The sequence below is a fragment of the Mustela lutreola genome, chromosome 8 (genome assembly GCF_030435805.1).
Source record: "Mustela lutreola isolate mMusLut2 chromosome 8, mMusLut2.pri, whole genome shotgun sequence".
Classification (NCBI taxonomy): domain Eukaryota; kingdom Metazoa; phylum Chordata; class Mammalia; order Carnivora; family Mustelidae; genus Mustela; species Mustela lutreola.
In genome coordinates this window covers 151,310,478-151,337,301 of record NC_081297.1, presented here as the reverse complement: position 1 = coordinate 151,337,301, position 26,824 = coordinate 151,310,478, and the positions used below count along the sequence as shown (strand labels likewise).

Genomic DNA, 26,824 nt, shown 5'->3' with positions numbered 1-26,824 from the left:
TACTTAAATTATATTGAACATAAGCCTTTTATAATGCATTTGATAATTCTATTACCTGAAATAATGTCTATGACTACTGTTGGTTTGTCTCGTGATTCCTCATTATCTTGCTGTTTAATTCTTGCGTTTTGTTTTTTCTTTACCTTAGAATGCTCATTAGCTCTGGGATTGTATTTATGGGAAACTCTGTGGTCTAGGAAAAAGGTAGGTATCAGAGACAATTTGTGTTTGCTTCTACCAGGCTCCTATGAGAATTACCAAGACCATTCTACATTCAGTGTCCCACTGAAGGTTTCTTGGACCACCCTGACCATATGAATTGGAATTGCCAACTTATATGAGGCCAGCTTCTTATTCTAAATTTTCAGCCTCTGTCTCTCTATCTCTATCTCTGACTCTCTTTCTCTCTCTCTCTCTCTCTCTTTCTCTCTCTCTCACATACACACACTCCATTTTGCCCCAAATTTAAAATAACTTTCTTTGCAGTCCCCAAAGGACAGAGTATATCTTTCATTCACGCTTATAATTTAACTCTTTGAAGTACAAGCTTTGTAGAGGATTGGTTTCTTATTAAATTCTCCTCCTTGAGCAGGCTCTTTGACTTGTCTCTGTCTTCTACATCTCAAAGGGTACATATTTGTTTCCTAGGGCTACCATTAAGAAGTACCACAAAATTAGTGCCTTCTCTCACATTTCTGAAGGCTAAAAGCCCCAAATTAACATGTTAGCAGGATCACGCTCTCTCCAAAGGCTCTAGGAGAAGACTCCCCCTTGCCTCTTACTAGCTTCTGGTGGTTGCCTCCTCCTTGGTTCATAGATGCATCACTCCAATCTCTGCTTATATGGTCCCCTAGGTTTTGGTGTCTTATTTCCCTCTTATTATTATAAAGGTACCAGTCATCAAATTAGGACCCAGTCTAATCCAGTGTGGCTTTATCCTAACTGGTTTTATCTGCGAAGACCCTATTTCTAAATAAGTTAACTTTTTTTTTAAAGGTAGGCTACATGCCCAACATAGGGCTTGAACTACAACCCCAAGATCAAGAGATGCATGCTCGGGTGCCTGGGTGGCTCAGTGGGCTGAAGCCTCTGCCTTCGGCTCAGGTCATGGTCCCAGGGTCCTGGGATCGAGCCCTGCATCAGGCTGTCTTCTCAGCGGGGAGCCTGCTTCCTCCTCTCTCTCTGCCTGCCTCTCTGCCTGCTTGTGATCTCTCTGTCTGTGTCAAATAAATAAATAAAATCTTAAAAAAAAAAAAAAAAGTTACATGCTCTGTGGACTGAGCCAGCCAGATGCCCCAATAAGGTCACATGCTGAGGTTCTGGGTGGATAGGAATTAGGGAGAGAGGAGACGCTATTTAACTATTTATTTACAGCATAGACTATAAACCCCAAACTCAAGTTCTGTCAGTTGACCAAATCCCTCTGATCGAAAGCACAGTGCTCCCCTTATCTCTCTGACCTCCTATCTTACCTAGTCCCTTATTTTCTTACTAGATTATCAATGATTTTAGAAAACACGTTTTAAGAAAATAGTTTGTCCAGGGATGCCTGGGTGGCTCAGTTGGTTAAGCCTCTGCCTTCGGCTCAGGTCGTGATCCCAGGGTCCTTGAGCCTGCTTCTCCCGCTTGCTTTCTCTCAACTCTCTTTTTCTCTCTCTGACAAATAAATAAAATCTTTTAAAAAAAAAGTTTGTCCTACATTTTTTTTTAATCGAAGTATCATTGACGCACACCATGTTATGTTAGTTCCGGGTGTGCAACACAGGGATCCGACGAGTCTGTATGTGACGCCCATCACAAGTGTGGCTGCCGCCTGTCACCGTACAACACGATGGCAGCACCACCGACTGTACTCCCTGTGCGGTACCTCTCATCCCCGTGACTCACTTGTCCCACGACCGAAAGCTTCTCCCTCTTCTCCTCACTCATGCTGCCCCTCCCCCTCCCCCGCCCCTCTGGCAACCCTCAGACTGTTCTGTGTATTTATCATCTGTTTTTGCCTTTTGTTTTGTTTTCAGATTCCACGTGTCAGTGAAATCATATGGTATTTGTCTTTCTCTGACTTATTGCACTTAGCATAACACCCTCTAGGTCCATCCATGTTGTCTCAAATGGCAAGATCTCATTCTTTTTTATGGCTGAATCATAGTCCATTTTATATACATTTTATACATACGGTTTCTTCTTTATCTCTTCATCTGTCAATGGACCTTAGGTTGCTTCCATATCTCAGCTATTCTAAATGATATCCTTTTGAATTAGTGTTTTTGTTTCCTTTGGGTAAATACCCAGTAATAGAATTACTGAATCATAGGATATTTCTATTTTCAATTTTTTGAGGAAACTCCATCCTGTTTTCACAGTGGCTGTACCATTTTACATTCTCACCAACACCACCTGAGGATTCCTTTTTCTCCACATCCTTGCCAACACTTTTTAATTCTTGGTTTACACTTGATTTTAAAACATTTTCATCAGGAAATTCGCTTAGGAATCTAGTTTGCCATATTACATCTCCATTTATCTTATGAAACCCTCCAACATGTAAGACTAGCTCAAGAAAATTCATGAATTGTGTGTCTATTTCACTTATAAGCATATATACAAAAGACTCAATAAAATACTAGATAATGAAATTCAACAGTTTATATTTGTAAATGCATTCTTTTTTTTTTTAAGATTTTATTTATTTGACAGAGAGAGATCACAGTAGACAGAGAGGCAGGCGGGGGGGGGGGGGAAGCAGGCTCCCCGCTGAGCAGAGAGCCCGATGCGGGGTTCGATCCCCGGACCCCAAGATCATGACCTGAGCCGAAGGCAGAGCCACCCAGGCGCCCCATTCATGATTTTTAAAATGGCTTCCAGCCATTACTGGAATAACAGCTAATGGACTTGCGTTCCTTCCAAAGGGAGTGGGGAGGAAACCCAAGAAAACTGAACAAAATACAAAATATAGGAAGCAACTATTTTCTTTTTTTTTTTTTAATAGTTGGCCAATTTACTTAGGGAGCAACTATTTTCAAACACTGGACAAAGGACAGCACAGGATTGTGGTCCCTAAAATAAAGGAGATCGATGACATAAAGTCTACAATTCCCCGGGTCTCCGTGCAGAGGAGACTCTTGACCGCAGGGAAGAGAATCCAATCAGAATGTGACGTCCTGACGAGTTCAGAAGACAGAGTCAGGGTTTGGAGAGCCAAGGCATTTACAGTTTTCAGATGGGGGGTCAGTACTAGAAAGTAAAGATCTACTCAGAGTTCCAGAAATCTACAGTAGGGTCTCCCAAGTTATTCTACACAAGCAGTCTGCAAGCAGTGCCCTCTGCATATGTGAACATGAAGCTTAACAAAGAACATCCCAGAGGACAGAGCCAGGGACTATCAGAACAAGGAACTTCCTTTTCTTCCCAGGTAAGGGTCTTCATTATTCAAGCTTAAAGGGTCTGGGATTTACCTTGGACCATAGGCTGCTATGTGTTTCCCATGTTGCCATTTATAAGTAGAGGTTTTGTTTTGTTTTGTTTTGTTTTTAAAGATTTTATTTATTTATTTATTTGTCAGAGAAAGAGAGAAGGCACAAGAAGGCAGAGTGGCAGTCAGAGGCAGAGAGAAAAACAGGCTCCCTTATGAGAAAGGAGCCCAATGTGGGACTCAATCCCAGGACCCTGGGATCATGACCTGAGCTGAAGGCAGAGGCTTAACCAACTGAGCCACCCAGGCTTCCCTGTAAGTAGAGGTTTTATTGTTTTATCCTAGTCTTACCCTCTCATTGTGTTTTTGGGACACGTAAAACATTTTTCAGCTTATAAATCACTGAATTTATAAACTGTCATACATTGATTGTGTTGGGAGGACAAATAACATATTTCATTTTTATTTTTTCATATCATTTCATTTTATTTATTTATTTATTTATTTATTTATTTATTTATTTATTTGACAGAGATCACAAGTAGGCAGAGAAGCAGGCAGAGAGTGAGCGGGGAGCAGGCTTCCCTGCTGAGCAGAGAGCCCGATGCGGGGCTCAATCCCAGGACCCCGGGATCATGACCTGAGCCGAAGGCAGAGGCTTAACCACTGAGCCACCCAGGCGCCCTATATCATTTCATTTTTAAATCAAGGGACCACAAGAATCTACATCAGACCTTTTGAAACAAACTACACGTAACACAGAGAACCTAAACTGTGAGCTGAACTCCGCAGCTGGCTGGAAGTCTCACAGAGGCTCTCCCTTCGGGGTCCAGCGTGTTTGTTCCCGACACAGCAGAGTGCAGAGATATGTGAACAGCCATGAGAGTGTACTACAGCAGAAACAGCCACTGTCCTCCAGTATCCGCTCTCCCGGTCCTCTGTGACTATAGAATCCCTGACTTTTAGTCAGACATTTAGCCCTCCAACATCCTACGGTTTCTGGGCTTCCTTGCTGCTAGGGGCCTGTGGCAGCTTCCAGGTATTTCCCTGAAGAGACTTTTGGCCTGAGGCATCTGTGCCCACCCTTACCCCCGCCGGTCAAAAACTAGAAGCACTTGTTGGAGCAGCCACCTTGGATCATGAAAGAAGCTTGGGAACGAGCCCATAAAGGCCGAATAAGATAAAAGAAACTTGGATCCTTACAGTTTCATGGAAAAGAGCCACCATTCAGGCCCAGGGCTGGCTACCTCTACGCCTTTGCATGAGATAAATGAAATTATCTTTTGTAAACTGCGCAAAACTGTCCAAGTCCTGTAACTGTAATTCCAGGGACCCCACTTAGTGTATTATATGTGTTCAAACACATACGGCCGCACTAAAATTTCCCTGTTATTCTGGGTCTTTGTGATTCAGGGCCAAATAGTATCCTAACTGCTACAGAGCATAAGTTGGAATAACCAGTTTGGGGAGAAGTTTAGCAATACTTCGTAAAACTGACATATACATATCCTATCATCCCTATAATATACTATTATAGTGGTTCTCAAAACATGTTCCCTGGACTCTGGATTCTCTGAAGGTCAGCAAGGTCAGATTTATTTGTGTGACACTGAAACATGACTTGCCTTTCCACTGTGTTGACGTCTGCATTTATGGTGTAACAGCGATGGCTAGGTAGCACACTCTAGGCAGTCATACCAAACTGTAACAGTACTCAGCAAACTCTTCACTGCCACGTGCGGGGAGGTTGAGGGGAGGAAAAAGCAGTGTCACTTAAGAATTTCATTGCTTGGGGACACCTGGGTGGCTCAGTGGGTTAAAGCCTCTGCCTTGCTTGGGGACACCTGGGTGGCTCAGTGGGTTAAAGCCTCTGCCTTTGGCTCAGGTCATGATCCCAGGGTCCTGGGATCGAGCCCCGCATCGGGCTCTCTGCTCAGCAGGGAGCCTGCTTCCTCCTCTCTCTGCCTGCTTCTCTGCCTACTTGTGATCTCTGTCAAATAAATAAAATCTTTAAAAAAAAAAAAAAAAAAAAGAATTTCATTGCTTGGGCACCTGAGTGGCTCAGTAAGTTAAGCCTCTGCCTTCGACTGGGGTCATGGTCTCAGGATCCTGGGATTGAGCCCCAGTCATTTTTCAAATGACCAATGAAGGCATGATGCTTCAAAATTATACATAAGTAAAAGATCAATTCAGCGTGAACATACCGTACTTCTTCTAGTACGCAGACAAAGAAATGAAATCACGTCCAAAGGAGAAAAATTCGGCAAGGGCTCAACTTTCCAGCGGCAGCGCCCAGGACCGGAGCACCGTGGAGGGAGGAGCTGGAAGCTCGAGGGAAAGAACTGTGCCGAGTCTGGACTTCCCTTGTCCTCGGCTGGCATTTCACGGGTTACCCACCCTTTCGTTCCTTGGGGGTTCCAAGCCCTTGACAGGCCGAGGCTGATGACCATGGCTTCCCACTGTTATCACGTGGAATGGAAGTGACCAGACCGGCCCAGGTAAACCCTCACAAACTCACCACAAAATCATCAAACTCTGGAGGGCCCCTGAGAAGCAGCAAGCCTGAATCTCCTCACGGTCGTCCTCAACTGTCCCCTCCTGCTGTCTGCCGGTTCCCAGCACGAGGACTCAGAGTGACCTAATGGCACTTTCGGACTGTGTCCCATCATGGAATCGTGCCCTTCCTGGGAACCAGGGGCCAGATCCAGCAGAGTTTAATGTGACAGAGCAGAATGTGCAAATCCTAGGGGTGGGTCGCTTAAAGCAATGGTGAGATACCCCAAGCCCTGGGTTCTTAGGGCGCTGTTGTTCCTGGAGCCACATACTGTATCTACTGGGGCACAGCACAATATACTGAGCTTTCACTTGGTGTTTATAGCCCAATTCCTCAGGCTACTGTCCCATAGCTGGGACATTTGCTAAGTCTCTAAGAGGTCACTCCATCTTTGTATTAGATGAGCTGCTTATGGATAATTCAGGATATTAGAGAAACAGTGGCTTCCATGGCAATTCATACATTGTTGCATTTCTTGCACTGCAGAGTGAGTTCCTTGATCCAAAGTAATGTCATACATGATACCATGTTGGTAAATCAGGGTTCTCTAAGGCTCTGGATAGTGATATTACTCTGATGCATGGTGCATATGTGGATCTGAGAAAGCAAACCCGTATCCAGAGCAGGTGTCAATTCCAATAAGGGTGAATCGATGCCCTCTCCCGGGTGGAAAGGATCTGCCGGAACTGACTTGTCACTGAGTCATCTAGGGATGGAGCCATATCAGACCTCAGCACTGATCTTGGCTCTAAGAGGTCAGAAATTCAGCCACAGTAACAATTAGACAAGTTTGATGAGAGAGAGCCCATGTTAGTGGACATAACCAGCACTTCTGCCACCATGGCAATTCCCTTCATGGGCCTGCCAGACGAGCACAAGGGTAGCCAAGGACAGAAGCTGGCTGACATCTGGCCATCCACTTTGCCATTCAGTGACCCCTCTGCGGTGGGTATTGACATGAAGCACAAAGATGCACACGTTTGTGAGGTCTTCTACAGGCTCGTCTTCTTTTTCAGACTGCCCTGTCTCCAGTATTCCCCCCTAGCTCTTTCCAGGTCCTGGGCCAGCCCCAAGACATCTGTCACCACACAGAAATTCATGTGCACTCTTTCCCTAGACTGTTACTCTGTCCACTCCACTCTCTACCTGCAAAGTGGAAACCCAAGGGTACTGCTCAGAGCTCTGCCCTCTGGAGGGTTTCCCCTCATTACTTTCCTTTAGAAGCACCCTGAGCAGGACTGTAGTTCAGCAGTGAACCATTTTAAGCTCACAGCAACACATCAAGTCGACCTACCTGTGAACCAGATCTGAATTTTTCTTCCTGTCTCCTGAGAGAGAGGCATCAGTGGAACAAGTAAGGAGACATGAGGGCCACAGCCACCTCTTCCTGTAAATGGCAGGAAGCTTGCATCCAATTCTTCTTCACTGTGCAGCGAGTTCCTACTGAGCCTGCTTATCCTACTGACGTCACAGGTCCGTCAGCATTGAGCTCGGGACAGGCCAATGTGGTTATGTGGTGGTGTGGTGCCCCACAAGCAGGTACTAAGCCTATACCTGGATCCAGCAGTGTGCCAAAAGCCACATGGTTTTGCTTCAAAACCCACAGAGTGTGCACTGCAAAACCACGGAAGCATGTCGAAGGTGTCCTATAGAATCCCTACTTACCACAAATAAGTCCAACCTTACCCCTCATTCTGCCGAGTGGCACGGGAACCCATCCTCCAATCTGGGTCTACAGAGGCCTCCTTTCTTCTGGGCTCCACTCAAAACTGGCGGTCTCCCAAGTCATTCAACAAATGGGCCAGAACAGTGTTCCCAAGGATGCGGACTACAACATCCAGAGATGCATCAAGGGCTATGCTCCCCTTCTTCGTGATCCAGACGCAAGATGCAACAACTTACCATCATCTTGGAAACAATGCCCTGTCTTGCCCTACAGCACACTCTGAGAACTTCACTGATGACAGGCTCCACGACTACGGAGGGTCTCTCTCCCATCCGCAGATCTGCATTGTCTCATCAATGACAGAGCCCTTGTCACTTCCTTTTTCACCACGTCCAATCAGCATGATGTTATCAGTGTTATGTGAAAGTCTGGGGTAGATTAAATTGAGGAAGAGAGCAGGAAAGTTAAAACCATCTCCCTTGAAGGGAGATAATATGTTTGGCTGTTCTTCTCATAAAATGTGAACTGTTGGGGTGCCTGGGTGGCTCAGTCAGTTAAGCGTCTGCCTTCTGCTCAGGTCATGATCCGCAGTTCCTGCAATCAAGTCCCACATTGGGCTCCTTGCTTGGTGGGAAGCCTGCTTCCCCTCTCCCTCTGTCTGTCACTCTGGTACTTATGACCTATCTCTCTCTGTCAAATAAAGAAAATCTCCAAAAAAAAAAATTTTTTTTTTAAATGTGAACTGCTTTTGGAAATTTACTCTCTGCTACTGGAAGTTGAAAACAATGTTCCCAAATCACTAACTGTGTTATCTGGTGCCAGAGGCGCAATGATAGGTTCCAGCAAAAACGCTCAACTGACACACTACTGTGATTGGGGATACCACTTGGCTACATTGGTGGCGGTTCACCACCCTTTACTGAGCCCATCTGGATTTTGCAGGAGCCATTCAGGCGAACTGAAGATGCCACGGGGAGCAGCACCTGTCTTTGAGAGCAACGCACTCTCTGCAGTCCGGTCGGACTGCACCGTTGCTTCTGACTTACTCCCCTTGCTGGGAGGGGGAGGGGGGTTTCAGGGGCTCCCACTGTGCTCTTTCTGCCACGAGTCTTATTCCACAGATCGGGGGTCAGGATCTGCTCACTGCTAGGTACCATCATCCCAAGTATGCCCTGGGACCAAAAACAGAACCACAGGACTTGGGCCAGGACCCCATTTCTCAGCTGGCTCGCAGACCCTCCGCTCACCAGGGCTCCTGATGTTCCAGGTGCCTCGGCACAAGTATCTCAGGTCCTGTTCCCGAAAGCCTGTGAGAGGTCTGCATCGTCCCTCCGCCAAAGTCAATTACCCGTGAAGCAGCTCTAGGTCCCTCGGGGGAAGGCCGGGAGGACCCTTGAAGGGCCGAGCCTCCCTTTCAAACCGTGGGCTCCGGGGCTCAGAGCAGGCTCGGATTTTAAGAGTGAGGGATGGCGCCTTCCCACTGCAGCGACTGGCCTGTGCCTTCTGACCGCAGACTCTTCCCTTCCTCCCGCGGGTTCGCATCAAACCCCGCCCCAGTCCGCTGCCCCGCGATCTCAGCCCACCATCGCCGCGGGGCAACCAGCAGGGCCACAGCTCCCTGCGGCTGCAGCCTCCCGGGCGGCCCCTCCGGCCTCCAGCGGAAGCAGAAACGCGGGCGTGCGCCGCGGCTGGGGCTCCGTCGGCCGGGGCTGGGTCTGATGGGCGCCGAGGGGCGCCGAGGAGGCGTCCCCAGCCCCGCGCGTCTGCTCCAAGCCGAGCCTTCTCCTGGGTTTCGCCGCCGGGCCAGATCCGGGGGCACGAGGGCGCGGAGCCGCCAGCCGCGAGCAGGGCGCGAGGGCTTCCTCCCCGAACGAGGGCGCCTCGGCGGGGACTACGGCGTCCCCGAACTGTCCCCCGAGTCCCACGTCCCCCTCTCTCCTCCGCAAACGTGTACGGGGCGCCTGCGCCGCGCCCCGCAGTCTCCGCTCCCGGGCGGCGAGTCGCACAGCGCCGCCTCCTCCGGGGGGACCCCGCGCTCCGCGGCTCTCTCCGCGCCCGACCGCCCCCGGGACTGGGCGGGGCTTGCGCGCGCCTGTCCAGCGAGGGGCCGCCGCCTGCGCTGCGCCGTGCGCCCCCCGAGCCCCGCGACGGCCCTTCGGCCCTCCCTGGCACCCGCCCGAGGACAGCCGCCCTCGAGCACCCCCGCGCGCGGCCGGCGCGCGGGCGCACCACCCCATCCACGTGACCGGCCCTCGAGACACGCCCCAGGGCCGTGCGCCCCACCCCGCTCTCGACGCTTCTGGTTGGCCCCCGTGGGCCCCTCCCAGCTGCCCGTCTTTGGAGCGGCCCCGCCCAGAGAGACACCTCATTGGTGTTCGCTCAGAGTAGGGGCGGGCACGGCGGAGACGCGCGGAACTTGGCCTTCGGAAAGGGCACCCGACCGGGATGACGGAGAGAGGCGAGCGGCGCCGCAAAAGGCCGAAAAGAGCCGGAGACACCCGAGTATGACGAGAGCAGGGCAGGCTAGCCGGAAGCAGACCCGAGCGCAGCCGGAAGGAGCCGAGTTCGCCCGAAGGGGCCTGAGCGCGGCTGGACGTTGGGGCTTCGCCCAGCCGGCGCCATGGCTGCCGAGGGGACAGCTGTGGCCGGAGGCGGGGCTGTTGGCGACCGGCTGGCCAAGGACAGCTTGCCGCAGTCTCAGTGCCCGGACGCGGCCCCGAACCGGCGGCGCGGCTCGTCGCTGTCGCGTGACGCCGAGCGCCGAGCCTACCAGTGCTGCCGGGAGTACTTGGGCGGGGCCTGGCGCCGAGTGCGGCCCGAGGAGCTGAGGGTTGACCCTGTGAGGTGGGAGGTCAGGGGTCAGCTCTCCGGAGCCAGCGCCGGGGTCAGGGGTCGAGCTCGGCCCCGGGAACCCCGCGTTGCTGCGGCTCGGGCGCGCGCGGGGCGGGGGGCGCGCGCGGGGCGGGGGGCGCGCGCGGGGCGGGGGGCGCGCGCGGGGCGGGGGGCGCGCGCGGGGCGGGGGGCGGCGGGGAGGCCCGCCCCGGGGCGGACGCGGGGGCAGGTGCCGCCGGCCGCGGGCTGAGCGCACGCCGCTGTGGGTCCGCAGCGGAGGCCTCAGTAACCTGCTCTTCCGCTGCTCGCTGCCGGACCAGCTGCCCAGCGTGGGCAGGGAGCCCCGGGAGGTGCTGCTGCGGCTGTACGGGGCCATCCTGCAGGTGAGGACGGACGAGGGCCGCCGTGGCGCCGGCGTCGGGGCCTGCCCTCCCGCCTGGCGGGTGGCCGTCGCCCCGTCGCGCCGCCGGGAGCCTGGCGCGGGCGTCTCCAGGCGGTGGAGCAGGCGGGGCGGTGCTGGGAGGTCAGAGCAGACGCTCCTGGGTTGGCCTCCGGCCCCGCGTGACTCTGCCCCGTGGCTGTCCATCTTCCTGCAGGGCGTGGACTCCTTGGTCCTCGAAAGTGTGATGTTCGCCATCCTGGCAGAGCGGTCGCTCGGGCCGCAGCTCTACGGAGTCTTCCCAGAGGGCCGGCTGGAACAGTACATCCCAGTAGGAGCCCAGCCCGGCCCGGCCCTGACCTCCCCGAGGCACCTCCTGCCCCCAGACCCTGACATCCCCCCCACCTCCGTTCCCCACCCCTTCCCCCTCCTGCCCCAGCCCCCTCACCACCCTGATAGGTTCCTGGGTGCAGAGCCGGCCACTGAAAACCTGTGAGCTCCGAGAGCCAGTGCTGTCAGCAGAAATCGCCACGAAGATGGCCCGGTTCCATGGCATGGAGATGCCGTTCACTAAGGAGCCCCACTGGCTGTTTGGGACCATGGAACGGTGAGTCCGGAGCCGCCTCAGGGCCCTTGCACACCTGTTCTGAGCCCCGATCCTGCCCAATGCTACCCTGGGCTGCAGCTGAATGTGTCGGTGACTGTCCCGCTGAGTGGAGCAGGTGTCCCAGTGTCTAGCGCGGGACTCTGACACAGAACAGGCGTCCGAGTAAGGCAGACAAGCCCTCCAGTGACCGGAAGACGGGTAGGACAGCCCGGCCTGGGGAAATAGGAAGGGATAACAGACGGAGCATGTCTTCTTCTTCGGACTTCAGGTACCTCAAGCAGATCCAGGACCTGCCCCCGACTGGCCTCCCGCAGATGAACCTGCTGGAGACCTACAGCCTGAAGGATGAGATGGGCAACCTCAGGTGAGGGACGGCAGGGTAGGAGAGCAGCACAGCGCAGCGCAGGAACCAGTGCTAGGCACCGACTGAGGAACCTCCCCAGTATTTACTGAGGGCAGGCTCAGGGCCTGGCCCACGGGGTGACTGGCCCTCCTCTGGTCACTCCTGCTCAGGACCCATGCCCCCTGTTCTCCTACAGGAAGTTGCTAGACTCCACCCCATCACCCGTGGTTTTCTGCCACAATGATGTCCAGGAAGGTAGGAGAGAGCACCGGCATCCCCTAAGGAGAGGGGGGCCAGAGGGCCCTGGAGTCACTGGAACTCCACCCCGTTTTCCCAGGGAACATCTTGTTGCTCTCAGAGCCAGGAACCACTGACAGACTCATGCTGGTCGACTTTGAGTACAGCAGTTACAACTACAGGTGAGGGTAAGAGGATGGCCTCCGTGGCTCTGCTCCCACAACAGCCTGGAAAGCAGACTAGGCCTTCCTCTCTGCATCCCAGCTGCCCAGGGTATTTGGGACTGAGTGTCCACCTTCTTCCCCCAGGGGCTTTGACATTGGGAACCATTTTTGTGAGTGGGTTTATGATTACACTCACGAGGAGTGGCCTTTCTACAAAGCGCAGCCTGCAGACTACCCCACCCGGGGGCAGCAGGTATGTGGACCGGAGGCTGGGGAGCGGGACCTGGCCTGTGAGGGAGGAGGAAGGTGAGGTCTGGGAAGAATGGTGGGGAAGGGTGTTCACTGGGAAATGTTCCGCAGTCTCCCCATGGTCTGACTCTGTCTGTCAACCTCAGCTCCATTTTATTCGCCATTACCTGGCAGAGGTCAAGAAAGGTGAGACCATCTCCCAAGAGGACCAGAGGAAACTGGAAGAAGATTTGCTGGTAGAGGCTAATCGGTGAGGAGAGACGGGGCAGCGCGGAGTGCCGGGGAAGAGGGGCTGAGGAGGAGGCTGGCAGGCCGGCTTCTGGGACTGCAGGAGGGGGCAGAGCGGAAGAGTCAGGACAGTGTTGGCATTAAGGCAGTGGGGGAGAAGTTTGAGCTTTGGGGCTTGACCAGCCTGAGGAACGAGATCCAGGTGATGCCAAGTGTGCTCGGCACCCCTGTCTGTCCTGCCCTCCTTAGATACGCTCTGGCGTCCCATTTCTTCTGGGGCCTCTGGTCTATCCTCCAGGCATCTATGTCCACCATAGAATTCGGTTACTTGGTAAGTAACCCAGATGGCTGAGGTAGGTGGGAGGAGGGGGAACAGCAGGGGCCTCATGTTGCCCAGGAAATCTGTGGGCAGACTTGGGGGGGAGGCAGGTGCTAGTCTCAAGCCTTCTCACAGGTCTTCTGGGGGGTTTCCTTCCCTAGGAGTATGCCCAGTCTCGCTTCCAGTTCTACTTCCAGCAGAAAGGACAGCTGAGCGGCTTCCCCTCATCCTGACTCTCCAGCCCCCAACTCCGATTGTTCCGGGAGCCTCCAGGGCAGGACCTTGGAGGGAGGCTCTGGGGACTGGGCTGAGCCTGGAGCGAGCCTGGGCCTGAGGATGGCCCGCCTGTCTCCACCGCAGGCAGATGGTGGGAGAGAGCCCCTGGCTGTGTACCTTGAGACAATAAACAAGCTTCTTCCTTCACACCGGGTCCTAGCCCTGCTGCAGAAAGTACCAGCAGGGAGTGCCACACACTCACAGGCGTGATCGCTGCTGTGAGCCTTGTTTTCTCTGGGAAGGGTGGCTCTCGGGTGCTCTGGGTTGGGGAGGCATTAAGGGTCCACTGTGGCAGCTGGAGCCCCCTGCCCTCCCCCTCCCGGCCCCAGCTTAGAAGTGACACACACTAGAACGATTTGGGTGGCGGGCTAGGAGGTAATGCGGGTACAAAGAGGGCACTGGGCTGGGGCTGCCCAACCCCGAGCACTGGAGATCAGGGGACGGGCAGCGCAGCTGACACTCGGATGACCTTTTCCCTACATTCAGCTATTTTTAGCGCCAATGCTGCCATCCTCACGTGAGACCCTTTGGGCCCCCCCCAGGTCCCAGACCTCTGAGCAATCTCAGCTTGCAGAAACCCGGCCCGCCCCCACTCCGGATTCCCACCACAGAGAGGAGGGGACTCTGGTTGCCGCCCCACATCTGTTTTCTCAACCCAAATTTGGGAGTGGGTGTCAGGTTCCCGGTGAGGGCGGGGCAGGGATGGCCAGGCCTGAAGGACATGGGGACACGGGCCAGAGCGACTGGCCCCACACGCGGACAGGAGCGAACCCAAGCTGTGAGTGGAGTGGGGGGCAACACGGGGCCGCCCGTGGGGCTCAGAAGCCTAGACCAGAGCAGGGGGCGCGGACGGCGCGGGGTCCCTTGCAGTTGGGTTGTCTGCCTCGCCCCAGATCAACTCTGCTTTCAGGGGCGCGTCTCGCCCCAACCCGGAGGCAGCCCTTCACTGTCCTCGGGGCTTCTGAAGATTTCCTGGCTCGGCCCTCTTCCCGACCGCTGCCCCACCGTGGCGGACGGAGCACGCCCGGAACGCGGGCGCGAGGGTTCCGCGGCCGTTGGTCGCGCTACGGAGCCGCGGCCGGGGCCGAAGCCGGGGCCGGGCCGAAGCGGGCGGCGGGCCTGGGGCGGCCGCTGGTGTATCGCGGCCGAGGGCGGGGGCGGGGGCGCGGCGGGGGCGCGGCGGGGGCTCGGTGGCCCTCGAGGCGGAGGGCGGCTGGGGGCGGGGCCAGCCGAAGTCCGCCCGCGCACCCTCCTGCCCTGCCCCCTCCCAGGTGAAGGCCAACCTCCGGGATGGCGGAAGCGCACCAGGCCGTGGCCTTCCAGTTCACTGTGACCCCAGATGGGGTCGACTTCCGGCTCAGTCGGGAGGCCCTAAAACACATCTACCTGTCCGGGATCAACTCCTGGAAGAAACGCCTGATTCGCATCAAGGTGGGCGGAGGTGGTTCTGGCTTCTTCCTCCCAGCAGCTGCAGGATCGAGTTTTCCCGAAGGCAGAGGCCAGGTGTCAGCTGCTGCCCCATTGTCAAGACCTTCCACCTCCACCTTGGCTGGCAGTTTGGCTGGGTGGCAGGCTGTAGCAGTGCAGAAACCAGAGAGGTGCTCAAGGTGTGGAGGGGAGATGGGCGTGCAAGGAGTAGCAGTGGGACCCAGTGAGTGAGTGAGCGCTGCAGGCGGAGGAGGGGAAGACCAGACCTGAAGGAGGGATGAGCACAGCAGGTGAGGGAGGGAGGTGGCCTCCCAGGCAAAGACCAGGACCTCACAGGGGCCCACCGTCATTTCTGCTGTAAGTGTGCCTGTTTCTGCCCCACAGAATGGCATCCTTAGGGGTGTGTACCCTGGCAGCCCCACCAGCTGGCTGGTTGTCGTCATGGCAACAGTGGGTTCTTCCTACTGCAAGGTGGATATCTCCATGGGGCTGGTCTGCTATATCCAGAGGTGCCTCCCTGAGGGGTAAGAAGAAGGGTGACAAGAGAGGGCTGGGCAGCCTCCAAGGCCAGGGTTCTTGAGCTGGGCACATTCAGGATACCAGCCACTGGAGGTCCTAGGGGCAGCCCTCCCCGGGGGCCACCATTATCCGAGTTGGTAATGTAATGCATTCAGACAGGCGTGTGCCGGAGAATGGTCATCCATGCCTTCTCCAAGCTGGTTCACAACCATCAAAACTGAAGTCAGAATTTTCCTAAGGCTGACCTCAAGTGGATTCCCTGCAGCCCTATCCCTTCTCTGACAGATGTGGCCCCTACCAGACCCCACAGACCCGGGCACTTCTCAGCATGGTTGTCTTCTCCACGGGCGTCTGGATGACGGGCATCTTCTTCTTCCGCCAAACCCTGAAACTGCTTCTTTCTTACCATGGCTGGATGTTCGAGATGCATGGCCAGACCAGCCACTTCACCAAAGTCTGGGCTGTGAGCAGAAGCCAGTGGATGGGTTCAGGCAACTGGTTGGAGACTCTAGGGGCCTCATTTGGGGTTCTAAACTGGAGGGAAGAGGCAGGCAGGGCACTGGTGCCTGGTGCATAGGTTTGTCCTGGTTCTGAGGGTCAGGGGCCCAGCTCCTCAAGGGTTTGTAATTTGTTTCCTTCCCCTGGTTTTCACCAGAAACATTCTCTGCTCCGTATGCCCAGATCTGTGTCCGTCTTCTGTCCAGCCGGCGGCCCATGCTCTACAGCTTCCAGACATCCCTGCCCAAGCTTCCCGTGCCCAGTGTGCCGGCCACAATTCAGCGGGTAAGGGCCTGAATCAAACATCCCCGTTGGGCAGGCTAGGCTGGACTCAGAGGACTTCGCCAAACTAAGGGACTGTCCCTTGCAAAGAGCGAGGTTGAGAGAAATGGGGCTGGGTTGGCAGAGAGTCGGGACAGAAGCAGTCATTGCCGTTTGGCCCCCACGCTGACAATGACTTGGCTGGACAGTACCTGGAATCTGTGCGGCCCTTGTTGGATGATGCGGAATACTACCGAATGGAGACGCTGGCCAAGGACTTTCAGGAGAAGACTGCCCCCAGGCTGCAGAAGTACCTGGTCCTCAAGTCATGGTGGGCAACTAACTATGTGAGTCCCCTCCTTGGCTTATCCTCACCCCTCTTGTGTCAGGGGCATCTGTCCCCTGCCCTCTGCCCCAGCACTAACTCTTCCTTTCCTCTTGCAGGTGAGTGACTGGTGGGAAGAGTACGTGTACCTGAGGAGCAGGGCGCCCCTGGTGGTGAACAGCAACTACTACGTCATGGTGCGGGTGGGCCTGGGGGCAGGGAAGATGGGGGAGATCTGGAAGAGTCGGGAAGCAGTTTCAGGGCAGCAAGGGTCCTGAGGATCTGGGGAGTCCAACAGACCCACAGCCTGAACTATCCCTGTCAGAGTCCCTCGGGCTCGCTGCCCTCACCAGCCCAGGCTCTCTCCCTTCCTGCCTTGGTTTTCCCACCGGTCCCCCAGCCACAGGTTCCCAGCTGTCCTGACACCATCACTGGGAACTTCCTGTTATGTTACTGTGCGGATCCCGAGCTGCCTCTCTTAGAGCTCACGAGGTCACGGTCTTCCCCCTGACACACATGACCAGCCCTTCTGCTCCCAGCACAGGCCTCAGCACAGCCACCAGTCTGCACAGCAGGCCTCTCCCACTGCCCAAAACACATTCTGAGTCACGCGCCTGCACAGAGCTGTCGTCCCAACCACTTAGTACAGCTTGCCCGTGACGGAGGTTTTAAACTGTTTTTCAGTGGTAGAAACTCTGTGCTCAATGCAAAATAAACAAAACACGACCAAAGAAAATGGGCTAGGAGAAAGCAGCTCCAAAGATTCAAGCTGGGCAGAGAGATGGCGTGACCAGCTATGCATCTCACCTCTGGCAGTACACCCTGACCACGTGTGCAGGACGGACCGGGGAAAGGGATCAGGACCCCTCAGGTCCCTAGGCGGGGAGACCCAGGTGACACCAGGACGGAGAGGTGCTGCTGCACATCTCTGTCACACCCCGTGCGGGCTCTGCTCTGTCTCTGCAGGACTTTGTGTTCATCCAGAATACAAACATACAGGCAGCCCGCCTGGGAAACGTCGTCCATGCTATGATCATGTATCGCCGTAAACTGGACCGGGAAGAAATCAAGCCTGTGAGTTGTGTGGGGTCGAGGGCACAGCAGGGAGAGGAGGCCTGAGTCTGAGCTGTGCCGGGCCTTCCTCCCAGGTGATGGCGCAGGGCATTGTACCCATGTGCTCCTCCCAGATGGAGAGGATGTTCAACACTACTCGGATCCCGGGCAAGGATTCAGGTACTGGCCACCGCCAGGGGCCCGAGGTGGGGCTGTCGGGACGGAGGCCCCTCCCTCCCAGGTCTGCGCCTCACTTGGCTGACCCTTCTATCTGTGCGCCTGTCACCAAGCGTCCCGGGCATCTCAGGGTCATGGAACTAGAAAAAATACTTGATTTGTGACCAGCAGGGCCCAGAACAGAGCCTCTGCTCCCCAGGACCTTCCAGGGCAGGGGTAGGTGGTCTGAAGAAGGGATCACGGGAGGAGCGGAGCTTCCCAGGAGCCCTTCACAGCCAGTGGAGTAGGAGAGGCTGCTTGTCGAGGGCCTGCTTCCTGACACGGGGACAGTGTGTGTGCTTCCCGGAGCGTCGGCCTCCTCCTCTGGGACGTGCTTTATGGGACTGTTGGCATTAAGCAAGACAGATGGGAACGCCCAGCACAGGGCCTGGCTTGGTGCCAGCACTTCCACTGCTGGGAAAGGAAAGCCCAGACGGAGGCCTGCAGGGGGCCTGGGGGGCAGTGGGAGCCGGGAGGTGTGCCCTGCCTCAGCCTTCCTGCCGCTCTGTCCCAGACCTGCTGCAGCACCTCTCGGACAGCAGGCACGTGGCTGTCTACCACAAGGGCCGCTTCTTCAAGGTGTGGCTCTACGAGGGCTCCCAGCTGCTCAAGCCTTGCGACCTAGAGATGCAGTTCCAGAGGATCCTGGACGACCCCTCCCCACCTCAGCCTGGGGAGGAAAAGCTGGCAGCCCTCACTGCAGGGGGAAGGTACCAGAGCCCCATGAGAAGAGGAGCTTGTTCCTGCATGCCACCCTGGAACTTGGGGCCACGGGCATGACTGAGGGAGGCACGTGCTGGCAGGGTGCCCTCTGCCCAAGCCAGGCCCCTCCGTAGTGAGGAGGATGGTGGGCACGGCAGACGGCGCATCTAGCCACATGCGACTGGGTGGGGGCTGGGTGGGAGTGTGTGGAGGACAGGGACATCTGCCAGGACAGCCTGGGAGCCCCGGTCCTGGGCCCTGCTGCGTCCTGAGAGGTGTCCTTCGCCGCCGCCCGGTGACCCCACACTCACCCTGCCCTTGTGTCCCCAGAGCGGAGTGGGCACAGGCACGCCAGGCCTTCTTCAGCTCTGGCAAGAACAAGGCCGCTCTGGATGCTATCGAGCGTGCTGCTTTCTTCGTGGCCCTGGACGAGGAGTCTCCCCACTATGACCCCGAAGATGAGGCCAGCCTCAGCCTCTACGGCAAGGCCCTGCTACACGGCAACTGCTACAACAGGTGTGGCACCCCAGCCCCGCAGAAGGCCCCCGCTCCTTCCCCCTGTCTTGGCGCTGCCCCCCACCGCCCCGCATCTCCGGCCTCCTTTCCTGCAGGTGGTTTGACAAGTCTTTCACTATCATCGCCTTCAAGAACGGCCAGCTGGGCCTCAACACGGAACACGCGTGGGCAGACGCACCTATCATAGGGCACCTCTGGGAGGTAATGGGCCCTCAGAGGGGGTCCTGCCAGGCAGGCTGGGTGCGGGGTGTGAGGGTGGCTTCTCAGCCTGATCTTCTCCCTGCAGTTTGTCCTGGGCACTGACACCTTCCACCTGGGCTACACAGAGACCGGGCACTGCCTGGGCAAGCCGAACCCCATGCTTATGGCTCCCCAGCGGCTGCAGTGGGACATTCCTGAGCAGGTGTGCAGGCCAAGAGGGGACAGGGAGGGGCATGTGAGAGTGGCAAGTACCTGGGACGCTCTCAGGGGCATGGGGTGGGAGCTTCTCAGAGTCCAGACTGGCCACGCAGAGAACAGCAATCCTGGGACCATCAGTTCGTGAAAGACATGAGGCGTGAGACTCGTCCACGGAGCCTCCCTCTTCCCACAAAGCCCAGCGTGGCCTCTGGGGATGGAGGCCCCTCAGGTTGCCCTCTGTGTCTGAAGATGTTGAAGGCTCACTGAAACCTGCCCAGCCTCGCTGCTTGGCGAGCTCTGCCCGCAGCTGACCCTTCCGTATCTTGGCAGTGCCGGGCCATCATTGAGAGCTCCTACCAGGTGGCCAAGGCACTGGCAGACGACGTGGAGCTGTACTGCTTCCAGTTCCTGCCGTTTGGCAAAGGCCTCATCAAGAAGTGTCGAACCAGCCCGGACGCCTTTGTGCAGATTGCCCTGCAGCTGGCCCACTTCCGGGTAGGAGCCCCGCCGGCTGCTAAGGGGCAGGGTGGCACCAGCCTCACCTGCCAGATTCACGCCTCTGTGCTCCTCAGGACAGGGGCAAGTTCTGCCTGACCTATGAAGCCTCCATGACCAGGATGTTCCGGGAGGGACGGACCGAGACCGTGCGTTCCTGTACCAGCGAGTCCACGGCCTTTGTTCAGGCCATGGTGGAGGGGTCCCACATGGTGAGCCCCCCCAAACCCTCCACCTCCTGCCCACCTTGAGGGGCAGGGCTACTCTTCATTGTTCCGCTTCTGCTCCCCAGAAAGCAGACCTCCAAGATCTCTTCCGGAAGGCTTCAAAGAAACACCAGAACATGTACCGCCTGGCCATGACAGGGTGTGGGATAGACAGGCACCTCTTCTGCCTTTACCTGGTCTCCAAGTACCTGGGGGTCAACTCCCCTTTCCTGGCTGAGGTCAGCATTGTTGACGGGTGTGTCCCCTCTCCCCATGGCCTCTCCTGCGGGGGGCACGGCCTATGCTCTACCCAGATCCCCAGAAATTTCCCTTGAGGGCTGGAGCCAGCTTTCCTGCTCCACACCCCTTCCAGGCCTGTGGTCCTATTTCTCAGTAGGTGGTTCTCATGAGGGTGGACATACAACTATGGTGGCGCTCAGGTGGTGACAGCACTTTGGGAAAAGCAAAGAGGCTGCAGGATGAGGCTGGGCAGAGGGAGCCTCCAGACAAAGAGCAGCAGCAGGAGGGGAGGGAGCAGAGCTGAGGGAGGGACAGGCCAGTAGGAGAGGAGGCCTGGGGGACAGTTAGGTCACGTGGGCCTCAAGGGTTTTGTGCAAATGCTGTCATGGTGAGAACAGACGGGGAGGGAGTGGGAGAGGGGACCTGTAGAGGCAGACGGTGGTCAGGAAGTTTGTGCTCATGCAGGTGCTCAGGCATCACCAGTCAGCAGGTTGAGTGCTGAGTGCGTGGCATTTCACGCATGGTGCCTCACTGCTGTGATCTCCCTGGTACAGGTGCTCTCAGAACCCTGGCGCCTCTCCACCAGCCAGACTGCTCAATTCCAGATCCGTATGTTTGACCCGAACAAGTACCCCAAACACCTGGGTGCCGGTGGTGGCTTTGGCCCTGTAAGTGCCCTTGAAAGGAGGTCGATGAGCAGAACTGGGCCCCAGGGATCTCAGTGGAGAGTACAGCGCCCTGAAGTCAGACCAGGGGCAGGAGCATAGCCCTGGGCTTGCCCTGCGTAGAAAGAGAATGGGTAGCTATCGACCCCGGAACTGAAGACACTCCCAGGAGAGAGGCAGTGAGCTTGAACCTCCTGAGAGAAACACAATATCCTGGACCCTGGTAGTGTCTGGACCTGCAGTAGGCAGAGCTCCTCGGTTTTCACACTGTTGCTCGGAAATGTTCCTGACCTCAGGGGAAATGCAGCATGTGGGGTGGGGCCCCTTCCTGGGCATCTTGTGGGGACAGCAAGCATGACATCAGCTTTCCGATCTGCAAGGTTTGGTTTACTTCTTTACTCCTCATGCTGCTCTCAGGTGGCAGATGATGGCTATGGGGTTTCCTACATGATTGCGGGCGAGAACACCATCTTCTTCCACGTCTCCAGCAAGTTCTCAAGCTCAGAGACAGTGAGTCTCTCCCGCTCCTGCTCAGGCCTGAGGAGGGCTACCACCTGGGGCCCTTTCTGGCTGGGGAAGAGTCCTTGGTTGTGGGGACAGAGGGACAGGGCCTCACCTGAAGGGTTGATCTGAGCTCTTGGCTCCCACAGAATGCCCAGCGCTTTGGGAACCACATCCGCCAAGCTCTGCTGGACATCGCTGATCTTTTCCAAGTTCGCAAGGCTGACAGCTGAGGGCTGGAGAAATGCAGCTGCCCTTTCATCCCTACACTGTGGAAGAAGGGGCCTGTGGTCGGCTCGCAGGCCTAAGGGGTGGCCATGCACAGGTGTCCAGCGTCCAAGGACAGCTCTGGCAGCAGGCACTCCCGAAACAGACGCTGCTCCCTGAGGGCCCAGGTGGTAGAAGTGGGGTTGGAGCAGGGAGGGAATTTTGACTTTTTTTTTCTTGCTAGACGCTAATAAAGATAAGCCTCTGTAATTCTCCCTTAGCTCTTAGGTACCTTTGTTTTATTTGGGGACTAGGAGGCCCTCCCCTGCCCAAGCTCAGACCAGAGAGGTAGCAGGGGGAGGAGATGGGGCTGGGAGACTGAGAGGCTTGTGACCTACTTTGCAATGCATGTTTCTCCTGAGGTCACCACCGTGTACACCCACTTGGACTAAACTCTTGTTTCACAACCTTCACCTGTTCCCTGGGGCCACTTCTGTTTGTCTGCCAGAGAGTGGGGCCCAGCTGCCAGGTCCCAGCTGCCAGCTGCCATGAACGGTCATGCCCTCTGCACACCTCTGGGCTGGGGCACAGCCCTGTGGAGGCCCATGGCCACCTCCTGGCCATAGGGAAGGGCTAGAATCCCAGGCCCTCAGTCTACACACCAAGTGGTCGTGTCTGTGAGAGGGCACACAGTATAATCTGGAGCAACACCTGCTCCTTCCCTCAGGTTGACTTTTTACATTAAAATAACATTAAAAGTAAACATAAATTTTTTCCTGGAAAGTATAAGAAAGCACTTAATTCCTACTCCTGCATGTGAGAGGGAATCCGGGTCTCAGTACTCTGCTTGTTGCCAAGACCCCGGGAATGAATTCATACAGTCCCGGGCCTTCTCTTCTGAACTACCATTGATTGCGCACCCACCCCCTACTCGGCGCTGTGCTGGGGATTCGGTGCTGAGCAAGGCACCTGCCGTGTGGAATTCACTATTAGGTCAAACAGGCATGGATTAGGGGATGGAGAGGCTGGCATGGGAACCAGCAGCCTTTTGGAATAATTCACTTAGTACTTATTTAGTGCTATGATCGGCTAGGCACTGGCATACAGCAGTGAATAAAACTGGCCAACACAGTCCCTCCCCCTGGGGCGTAGAGTCTAGTGGGAAGACAGGCATTAAGCAAGAAGAATGAGTAAATTATATGGTAAGGCAGATGGTAATAAGTGCTAAGGAGAAAAGTAATGGGCGGGAGCAATGGCGGGGTGGGTGGCAGTCTCAGACGGGGTTGGGAAGGCAGACTTCCTGAGCGGGGCTATCTGACTGACCGGGAGGGAGGGAGGGCTCAGAGTGGACAGCCAGGGCCAGAGCTTCCAGGGGGCAGGTACTGGCTGCAGGAACAGAACCAGAGGGGCTGGGCCTGGTGTGGAGGGAGCACAGGGAGCAGGAGGGGACAGGTGGATCGGGGCCTCAAGCGCCTCAGACGCCGGGCTCTGGCTTATACGAATGACGGGAGAAGCCACTGAGGTGAACAGAGGGTGATCTAGTCTGCCCCAAATCTTCATGGGATCATTTTGGCCAACCAGAATGACATTAGAACAACGTGGGGGGGGGGGGGGCGGTGAGGACAGAAGCAAGGAGACCTGTCTGTCCCTCTCGGCAGGGTGGCCGGGGGGGCGCGGTTGGGATAAATGACGGGACTTACACTCCCGAAAGGAGACTCAGGACGCAGAAGGTCAGTGTAGGTCCGGACACCTGACAGGCATGGAAGAGAATTCCCATTTTCTGCTCTGGGTGCTTGAGTGGTTAGATGAGATTTTTACACGTGGCGCTTGATGTGCCTGTAGGAGGTATTGCTGCAGCGGGCTCAAAGTCCTCCAAACAGAAACCGAAAACTAAGACGATGCAGGCTCCGAGAGCAGCTCGGAAGAGAGCCCGTGAGGGGACTCCCAGGGCAGAGGCTCCTGATGGCCTCTCAGTCTCGGCGAGAAGCTTAGGAATCTCAGCCCCCAGAGTGTTCCGTTCCGCACCAGAACTTTCTTGGAATCCCAAGAATCTCTTCGCAGCCAGGCCACAGAGGGTACACCTGGGTCACCTACCCTGGGGGGCTGCGTGGGTTTGGTAGGCTTCTGGGCACACCAGCCCCCCAGCCTTGGAGAGCAGTGAGCAGCGCCTTCCAAAAAGCTGGCTTTCCGTTAATGCCGAAATTCAAGGTTTTCTTTCTTTCTTTTCTTAATCGGATTTTTTCTTGGTTAAAAAAGGTAAGAAGGGAAACCATAACGCCGACCCAAGGCGAAAACCTCAGCGACAACCCACTGAGCCATAAGCTACTTGCAGCCCCGGGGTTGGCGGGTCGGCGCCGGGTCGCGGCTGGCGGGGGAGGGGAGGGAGGAACAGGCGCGTCGCGACCCCCTCGCGACCCCCTCGCGGCTTAGCGCGGCAGAAGGGGGCCTCGGCGCCCGGCTGAGAGGAAGGCTCTGCCCCGCACCACGACTCAGGCGCCGACCAAAGGCCCGCCTCGGTCTGGTCCCAGGTGGCCCCGCGGGCTCACGGGGAAGAGGGCAAGGGGTCGGGCCAAGGGGTCGGGCCTGGGGCGACACGGAGCGCCCGCACCACCGCCGCCGGCCCGGGCCCCCAGCGCGGGGGGTTGGGGGGGGGGGGGGACACAGTCCGGCCGGGAGACGCCGGGGAGCAGCGGCCCCCGCGAAGGCCGGGCTGAGCCCCCGCCGTCCGGCTCACCCGCGAGGCCGAGCCGCCGTCCGAAGAGCCGAGCCGGAAGGAAGCTTGGCCACGCGCCGGCCGTCGGCTTCACGGAACCGGCTTCACGGAACCTGCTCGTCCGGGCGCGTCTGTCCCGGGCCGCGGCAGGAAGCGGCTCTGGCAGCCACGCGGACGGCCGCGCCGGACGCTCGGGCTCCACCGCGTCGGCCGCGCCGCGGACCCCGGACCGGAAGCCGGAGCCCTGCTCCCGAACCCGCTTCGCCCCCGCCGCCCCGCGGCCCGGACCGGCTTCGCCCTCGGGCCCAACCCCGCCCCTTCCGCCCTCCCCTCCCCCAAACCAAGCCCGCTCAAGTCCACCCTCTGGACGGCTCTGAGCGGGGGGACGTCCCTGCCCTGCGACCCCCGCACCGCGGCCGTCATTCGCCCGAGCAGCCCGCGCCCTCGCGCTCCCGCAGCCGGCAGTCCGGGAGACCCTAACCCGGGGACCGCCGGGGCGCTCTCCTGGCGGCCGCAGGTCCCTGGGGGCGGACAGCTGCCTCGACGTCGGCAGGCGCGGTGGTCGCCAAGACGGAGAGCGTCTGGGCCTGCACGAACGCCTCCTGGCACCTGCTGGGCCAAGTGCTGTCCCGGACACTGGGGACGCGGTGGTCAGGAGGCCCGGGCCCTGCGGGCAAGGCCTTGCGCCGGCCAACCGCGGAGAAGAGCACAACCAGCAGGTCCACGAGGGGACCCTCCCTTCAGTTCCGCTCTCCCTCCGCCTCAGCCACCCCTACTTCGGGCAAGAGCCCCCGCGGCGGCGACCCCGCCCCTTCCGCTCTGGAGACCAGCCAATGAGACCTCGAGGCCGAGACTCGGGACCAGCCAGAGGGCGGCACACTCACGTGTTTGCGGCCCAGCCCCTTCCGCCTCGGGACACTGGCCAATGAGGGCGAGAAATCATCTCCAGGGGGCGGGTCTGCTAACGGAAAGGGGCGGGGTTCCGTGGCCAGCTCGGGCCGCGTGCTCCCCACCACACAAGTGGGTCGCGGACCACCACGCGAGGAGCGCAGGCGGTGCTTGAGGTGAGCGAGGCCCGCCCCGCCACGGGTCCCTGGCCCTCCCTGCGCCTCCTGCCCCCGCCCCCGGGGCCACGACGTCCCCGAGCTGTGCCCGCCGCCTCACCCGGTATCCCGCTCTCGCCCGTCCCCTCGCCACGGGCCGCTCGCCGCCCCCACACCCCTGTCACCCCAGCCCCTGCCCCCCACACCCCGTTCTTACCCCAGTCTCCTCGCGCCCCAAAACCCCTCAGCCCAGTCTCCTCCTCCTCTACCCGTCACCCCAGTATTCTTGCCCCTCACCCCAGGCTCTTCGCCCCCCCACATCCCCTCACCCATCTCCTCTCCCCTCACACCCCTCCTCACCCCAGGCCCCAGCCACGACACCCCACCCTCACCCACACACCCGACCCTTGCCCCAGCCTCTACACCCCCTCCCCCAGCCCCTCCCCCACCCCCTCACCCCTGTCTCCTCGCCTCCCACACCCCTCCTCAGTCTCGTCTCCTTGCCCCCCAGACCCGCCCCAACACTCCCCCCTCAGGCCGCCTCACCCCATCTCCTCACCTCCCAAACCCGCTTTCACCCCAGTTCCCTCACCCCAATCTCCAGACCTCTTACTCTGCAAGCTCCAGACTGAACTCTCCTACGACCTGGCCCTCGCTGTTGCCCCCACACCTGGAACGGGGCACCGCACACACCACAGCCTCCTCCTCCGACTCCAGGACTCCGCCACCCGCGCACACGCCCTTCCTGGGCTGCTCCTCGCGTGGGCCCCTCGCAAAGAATCTCCACCCGAGAGCCCCACGTGCCCTTTCCCAGTTCTCATTGCCAGGGGGACCCCAGGCTCTGCCAAACGCTTCAGGCCAGGCAAGACCCTGAGACGACGACCAGGCCTCCAGGCCCCTGAGCTCTGCACACCTCTGGAGGCTCCACGCCCCAGGAGCCCTGGGACCTCCAGCCCTTCACACCCGAAGGGCTTCTTCACCGGTCCTCCCTGCTCTCCTCACCCCATTAGTCTGCTGCTGCTCTCCTTCCCCTGGGCTTGGGCACTGGACTCCCCTCCTTCCCATCCTGGTCTTGCTCCTCTGCAGCCACCGTATCAGGAAGGAAAGCCGTGGACTGCTAGCCCTGGTCTTCCTCCACCCCAGCTCATCCTCTCTCCCTGGATCTGCTCATCCCACCTGTGAAACCCAGCATCACCCTGGCCGCAACCTCCATCCCCATCCGCCTGCCCCCAACGACATGGCTCCCTGCTTCTGCTTTGTCCCCACCCATCATCTTCACGCCTCTTAATGCACTCTCTTCCCTGTGCCCTCACTCTGCCCACCCACCACACTCATTTCAAAATCCCAAGCCAGCTACACGCCATCCCTTTTCTCTGTGCTACCCTAGAGTCCTGAGGGTGCTGTGCAGCCATGTGTCCCCAGCCACACAACCACTGCTTCTCTGCTGCATATCCAGGTGCCTCTAGTGAGGTGCTCAGCTTTGCCAAACCCGTCTCATTCTCCTGAAACCAAGAATGTCTGGTGGGAGAAGGACCTTTTCATTGCCATTTGTGGGTGAGCCAGAGACCTCA

General features: G+C 57.5%; 3 protein-coding genes across 4 annotated transcripts in view; all 3 read left to right on the top strand.

Annotated features, from left to right (window-relative positions):
• Window positions 1-10,056: 10,056 nt before the first annotated feature.
• CHKB (choline kinase beta) lies at window positions 10,057-13,413 on the top strand. 2 transcript variants are annotated; one of them, XR_009357040.1, is made up of 11 exons: window positions 10,057-10,476; window positions 10,739-10,847; window positions 11,061-11,174; window positions 11,317-11,450; window positions 11,719-11,814; window positions 11,990-12,048; window positions 12,131-12,212; window positions 12,339-12,447; window positions 12,618-12,693; window positions 12,921-13,002; window positions 13,152-13,210. XR_009357040.1 is itself a non-coding variant. In XM_059187413.1 (11 exons), the coding sequence occupies exons 1-11, from the start codon at window positions 10,253-10,255 to the stop codon at window positions 13,221-13,223; spliced, it is 1,185 nt and encodes a 394-aa protein (XP_059043396.1). In that variant the 5' UTR covers window positions 10,061-10,252; the 3' UTR covers window positions 13,224-13,413. The 2 variants fall into 2 exon arrangements, 1 of the variants encoding a protein (XP_059043396.1); XM_059187413.1 differs by having other exon boundaries at window positions 10,061-10,476; window positions 12,590-12,693; window positions 13,152-13,413.
• Window positions 13,414-13,540: 127 nt separating this feature from the next.
• CPT1B (carnitine palmitoyltransferase 1B) lies at window positions 13,541-21,777 on the top strand. Its single transcript, XM_059187412.1, has 19 exons — window positions 13,541-14,044; window positions 14,538-14,697; window positions 15,079-15,218; window positions 15,499-15,676; window positions 15,895-15,996; window positions 16,182-16,319; window positions 16,417-16,494; window positions 17,264-17,371; window positions 17,446-17,530; window positions 18,081-18,276; window positions 18,599-18,784; window positions 18,880-18,985; window positions 19,071-19,187; window positions 19,514-19,678; window positions 19,756-19,890; window positions 19,971-20,123; window positions 20,679-20,792; window positions 21,207-21,299; window positions 21,440-21,777. Exons 2-19 carry the CDS (start codon window positions 14,557-14,559, stop codon window positions 21,521-21,523), a joined length of 2,319 nt encoding a protein of 772 aa, XP_059043395.1. The 5' UTR covers window positions 13,541-14,044; window positions 14,538-14,556; the 3' UTR covers window positions 21,524-21,777.
• Window positions 21,778-24,524: 2,747 nt separating this feature from the next.
• Window positions 24,525-26,824, top strand: part of SYCE3 (synaptonemal complex central element protein 3) — a 29,948-nt gene continuing 27,648 nt past the window's right edge. The window contains exon 1 of the mRNA XM_059187414.1: window positions 24,525-25,274. The gene's annotated coding sequence lies outside the window, so the exon portion shown is untranslated. The remainder of the gene's footprint in view (window positions 25,275-26,824) is intronic.